Here is a 6158-nt window from a genome sequence, read left to right as displayed (position 1 = left end):
GACAAAAAAATACATTTTAACAAAATACTTTTTGTAATAATCAATACCACTTATAACATCTTTAACCACAGCAAAAATAGCATATGTACAAGCTCACAATACGTCCCAAATGCAGCATGTTGTGAGCTTGTAGATTAGCTATTATCCCAGAATGTTCACCTATTTTCACCAAATGTTCACATATAGGCACAGGTTCATGTGACAATGTAAAGGTTTATCCGTATCTGTCATGTTACATGTAAAGAGTCATTATAGACCAGTGGTTCTCAAAGTGGGGGCCTGGCGACCCTAAGGATTCCTTGAGGGGGTTTCCAAATGGACTGTAACTCTGAGTGTCCATTTGCACACTCAGAGTTATGGTGGTCCATGAAATAAAAAATGTGAGAACCGCTGTTAAAGACATAGGGCTGTATTTTGCGTGTCTTAAGTACCAGGTCTTATTACCTAACTTGAGTAAACTAAAGACCTGGAGGCGTGACCAATGCTCTTTGGCCACTCAGAATAGCCAAATGGCATTGATCACGCCTCCAGGTCTTTAGTTTACTCAAGTTAGGTAATAAGACCATGTACTTAAGACACGCAAAATACAGCCCATAGTTTCCAATATTCAACAATTATGTTCATCTCGATGGGCTTCCTCTCGAGTAATGCAGGTGCTTTCCTCTTCCTCTCCCTCAGGTCGGGAATATGAAGGCTACCAGCCAGTGTGGTTCCACCAGAAGAGGAACTCCATCACTGGAGAGACAAACTTTGTGTACAAGGGAGGTTACTGGGAGGCTAAGGACAGACAGGACTGGAGCATGTGTCCTAGTATCTTCTAACACAGGCAACCCTCCCTGCAGTACTCTTCAGTGGTCCTGCCCTGGTCAGGTAACCGCACGGAGGGCTCGGCTGGCTTACGAGCACTGCGTAGTAAGACCTTTTGTGAGCATGAGAATGTGTATTTCTCGCTCGCTTCCAGAACCTGTACCTTCAAATGTCCACTTCGACTTTGTTTTAGTTTTTTTAATACGGAGGAGGAAATAAGAAGAAAGAAAAGAAGGGGTCTTCCTTAAATAATCCCCCGACCCCTCGTGAAACTAGATGGAAAAGGCAGTGAGTGCGTGGACATGTTGGAGATGGTTGGAGTTTTTAAGGCGACCTTCAGGCGTCTAAAACAGGTGCTCTGCGAAAATGCTACCCATGTTGCACTTTCCTTTGTTTACCTCCAAAACATAATGGAACAGACTCGAATCATATCCTCTGTAAGGTGGACAAAAAAAACATTATTCAGGCGCACCAGATTTGGTTAATGTTGCATTTTCGCCTGTAAAAAAAAAAGAAAGAAAGAAAGGAAAAAGTGTCTTCACATTTTCTGTTTCATCCAGATGAATAGAGATCATGCTGGGCATAGATTCTAAAGCACGAATAACTTTCCCCTTCATCTCCTTGGAAATTATTTCCAGTGTGTTCTCTCCAGTTGCTTCATGAAGAAGGCAAAGTCCTGAATGTGGAGTTGAGAAAGTAATGTCTGCTACTACTCCTCATTAACAGCTAACTAACTCATTGGGCAAATTAGCTTTCAGTGACAGCATATAGAAAAAAAGTGTCAATTTAACGCAATTTCAATGAACACTGGATTTTACTTTGCAAACCAGTGTTTTTTCTGAGCTGATGCATTTAATGAATGACATATATGCAGCAGTGTTAAATATTCTGTCCATTATGTGTGAGTGTTGGAATGTTGTTGTGTGCACATTAGAATTCTTCCAACAGCCATTTAGACGATTGAATGTGATTTATACTTACAGTACTTGTGTGCCTGTGTCACACACTGAAAATAGCAGATCTACAAGCTCACAAGGTGAGCTTATAAATCTGCTAATTTGCACGTCAGTGTCATGCACGGGCGTGCTAAGTATAAATCACTCGTAGTGCACTTGCAGTGATACAGTATGGCCTGTTTACTTTTAGAATACCAATTGCATCTTAGACTGATTTCATTTAAACAATCTCCACTTTCAAGTTTTCAGATTAGTATGGTTCTAATACATTACAAAGCGAGATAATAATACTTTAGGAATGCCTTGTCAGGTTTTAAACACTGGAGTAAAACGTTAAACTCCATAAAATCCATATTCCTGGTAAAGGAGTCTTTGTCCTAGAAAGTTAATAAGCACTTTTCACTGTGGGTAACCATAGTTTAATACATATCTGTGTGTTGATGTTGAGAAGACATCCTCTACAATTAGTTACCTTGTCTTTCAGTGCCATGTGTTCCCATAGTAACACATACGTACTGTAGCCTTGGTGACCGTTTTCAGTGATGTGTTTCAGTGGTTGTACAAGTTATAGTCAGCACCAAAACACAGACTTGTTGAGTAATCTACCACATACATACATACATTCATACATACATGCATACATACAGTGACCAGCAGGTGGTGATTTATATAGTACAGTATACTGTATATTACAGTGCACATCGCTCGTTTCTAGTTGAAAAGTTTCCAAATGGACTGTTTGAGGCACTGAACCGAGTAGGGATTTTGAACTGCCCGGTGTGGTGTTCTACTGATGGAAGGTGAGGAGCTCTATAAGCAGACAGGGCAGGTTCCTGTAGCACACCACTGTGCCATTTTAGCTCCAGCCACTGAGGTGTGGCCCAGCCGCTGATCACTGCTCAATTGTTGCTCTTGCATTGGATGTGCAACAGATATGGAGAATCTGATCTGGGATCAGTTTAGCCTATGAAGGTACCGTCTAGTCTTTTGCCTTTTAATGACTGAACAAAGGAAAAGAGTCCCCTGCAAGCTTTGTGCACTACATGTCTATGGTCAGAGTTTTGAGAACAAGTTAGTATTCTTTTGCAATTACTGTTAGGAATGTAGACTTTGAGCTGAAGGTATTGTACCTACTGTCTAATAGTTTGTGTGAATATTTTACGATAACAAAATTATAATATAAAATGAAGAGTAATTATTCTAATCTATATATTATGTTTTCTGTACAGTGCAGTTCAAATCTGAAATTTGAATGAATGAAGTTAAAATTTTAATCCAAATCAATCCTGAAAGTCAGAAGTTGATTCTGACTTGTATTCCTCACTTTGGCTGCAGATGTGATGTTTTATATTTACAAAAGAAAATGGACTTAAAACACTGAAACATGATTTTATAAAGAGTTCTTTATACTAGAATAATGTTTACCTTCAGTTCACAGATTACTTGCATGTCTGGCAGTGGCAATGCCTCTGGTGGGCAAATCTAAAGGGTGTACTGTGGAATATCACCTGGAAAACAGTGTCATTCACATACAGTAGAATACCTTTCAACACTTAATGTATATTGCATAGGATTAGGTCAACAAAAATAATAGATTTTATTTGGTGAGTGGCACAGTTGTGCAAAGAAAAATAAATCCCGTAGAGTTGGACAGAAGGAGATCACCAGGGGGAGCCATACAGGAATATGAGCTGGTAAAATGTGAAAGGCTAAACTGTGAAATTCTCCATCAGATTAGTTGTTTATGGCCCAGAATAGTGTTCATATCCATATCCATATCCACCCACGCTCCATTTTAGTGCATTTGCGATTAGTGGTTGTCGCAAGAACAGTTTGACTAGTCCCTTTCTTTCTTTACCGTTTGTTTTCCCTTGGTGTCTGTATCCAAAGCACTCTATTTACATTTCCACAATCATATATTAATTCTTACATTGTGTACTTAAACACAAGCCCTCACACAAGCACATAAATACTGGTACCTACTGGACTGATACACACTATCTACAGAGTAGGTAGGCAGGTAGTGTTTACACGTATATGTACATTAATTAGGAGTACAGGCTGACTCTAATGTACAAAGCTGGGATGGGCATATAGCTGCAGCAAGTTTTATTTTTGCTAGATGTACAGTACAGATCACAGTATTAACAGTTGAGGAACACGGAACACTATCAAAGTGGGGGAAGACATAAATATGTGGGAGTTACAACTTGAGATTCACTAGAGATTTAATTTAATATATTGTGTTTGACATAGAGGATTTTATATATGAATATATATATTATATTTTGAATGGTAATGGAGAGCTCATACATTTAATACATCGTCATACATATATTTCCAAATAACTTGACCTCAGTACTTGGTGGTGATGTAGCCTACCTACAGACATTGCCCTAGTGAGAGTCAGTTAGAGACAGAGCTGTAGCAATAAACGTCTAATTTAGGCTTCTTATTTACGCCCATGTCACTCACAAAAAAAAGGAAAAAGAAAAAAAAAGAAAATTCAGTAAAGAATAATTTGTTTCACAAAGCAACACAATTGTACAAAGAAGTATAAATTAGCCATGAGAGGACTTATAATGACGGTTCTTCTTGCTTCCGAAAACCATAGTTGTCTCTGCTTCATGCAGAAAGGGAATAAACCTACCAAAGTATATTTGGAGTGTACTGTAGACTGAGAATAAGTCTTCAACTGCCTTCCCTATGTAAGGATTCTAATGATGATCTAATTTTTTTGTTTTTGTTTTGTTAGTTTTTTCAGATTTCTAATTCATCCAAAACTTAATTTGCTACAGTTTGATTTAGATTCTCTTTTTTTTATGCTTTGGCATTTTTTTTGCTTATACTGTAGGAGAGTAAGTTTCCTATCAGCCTACTGTCTATCCCTCTATTAAAATATATATATGAAATAAAGGCGAAAGCCACAAAAAATTAAGACCAAGGGCAGATAGAGGGGAGACATGATGGGAGTTGGATTCGAACCAAGGTTATTATCGTAAATAAACAAAACATGAATGAAATAACAAACACTAGAAAGATTTAAAGGAAGCGTAAAAAATCTGTTAATTTATTTCACTTTCTTTTTTTGCCATTTTTTTTCTTTTTAAGCTGTGCCAGTTTTTCCTCTGATTTATTTTAATATATTTTTATCTGGCAATATGTTTTGTTGAGTTTTTCACAATACTTTTCAGACCTTTTTGAATCTGACAAATATCCCATGTTACAAAAAACACTAACGCAAAGAAATTAAAACTGAACTGAAATTGAATACAAATAAAAACTATAATAACCTTGAATCGAACCGTGTCCTCAGATGGAGCATGTGTTCAGTGCACTAACATGATGAGCCACCAGGTACCCTGGTTTGATTTAGCTTTAATTTTTATGCTTTTGTTGTCTGTCTTCTGTTCTCTCATGGGTGCCATTATTTTTTACACATAACGATGTATCCATGATATCTGTATGCACAATGGGTTGTGTTTGCGTGCGTGCGTGTGTGTGTTTGCGTGTGTGTGTGTGTGTGTGTGTGTGTGTGTGTGTGTGTGTGTGTGTGTACACGTATGGCATACATTTCCTCATCATTCTATGCTGCTTGGTTATTTTGAAGCAGAAGTAAAGTAATGAAGATGGGGAGCTTTCTCATGCCTTGTCTAAACTGCCCTCTGCTACTCCTTGGGACTGTGTAACTCATCGCCTTGTTGTGAGATGGTGCTGGTTTTGATGATGATGGTTGTGGTTGTGGTGGTGATGAAAAGTATGAAACGCATCACAACAGGCATCTGTTACGAGAGGGTGCGAGGGAAGGACACAGGTAAATCTGTACCATTATTACAATTATTACCCCACCTCCACTCTAATACACACAGGTGTATTCAGGTTTGACTACAGATTCTTCAACTGAGGTTTTGCTTCTTTTTTTTATTGTGTATTTTCTCCCTTAATTTATACTCATATAACATTGTCTTTAAAAAAAATAGAAAGACACAATGACGACAAAAAAAAGGTAATAAAGTTGTTACTGTTGGCACTGGATCTCTGTCTGCTTATTGATTCTACTGTTTGATTGACGACTTTAATTATCTCTGCCAGGCTGGGATAGACCCCACCGACTCCACTGAGTGAACTGGAAGCTCAGAGTCTGATAATCAGGCTAAGGCCAGGAAGTTCAGATTATGTTTTGCTACTGTGTGTGTTGTGTGAATACAGAGCTAATCTTGCAAAGCGCTGGACAGATCTGTGTAAAGAATTTGTGCTTGCTGCCTGCCTGTAGTAACCCGACAGCCAGATTGCAACAGTATTGAGTTCACAAGTTCCCTCCTCCTGCCTGCATCTGGACTTTCTCAAGCAGAAACGATGAACCGGAAGCAGCGGGACAAACATTTGTTATCTCCA

The 6158-nt window shown here is 38.4% G+C and overlaps 1 protein-coding gene across 2 annotated transcripts in view; it reads left to right on the top strand.

The window, feature by feature from the left end:
• osbp2b (oxysterol binding protein 2b) overlaps nucleotides 1-1293 on the top strand; it is a gene marked incomplete at its 5' end in the record, with an annotated part of 53154 nt that extends 51861 nt beyond the window's left edge. For both annotated transcript variants that reach the window (XM_080764976.1, XM_080764975.1), the window contains one exon: nucleotides 679-1293. In XM_080764976.1, coding sequence (XP_080621102.1) covers nucleotides 679-821 — 143 coding nt within the window. In that variant the 3' untranslated portion in view covers nucleotides 822-1293. The remainder of the gene's footprint in view (nucleotides 1-678) is intronic.
• Between the last annotated feature and the right edge of the window lie 4865 nt (nucleotides 1294-6158).

This window comes from Protomyctophum bolini (genome assembly GCF_963924005.1).
Source record: "Protomyctophum bolini genome assembly, chromosome: 6".
NCBI classification, from domain to species: Eukaryota; Metazoa; Chordata; class Actinopteri; order Myctophiformes; family Myctophidae; genus Protomyctophum; species Protomyctophum bolini.
The sequence above is the reverse complement of the archived record's forward strand: the minus strand, read 5'-3'. Positions and strand labels throughout refer to the sequence as shown.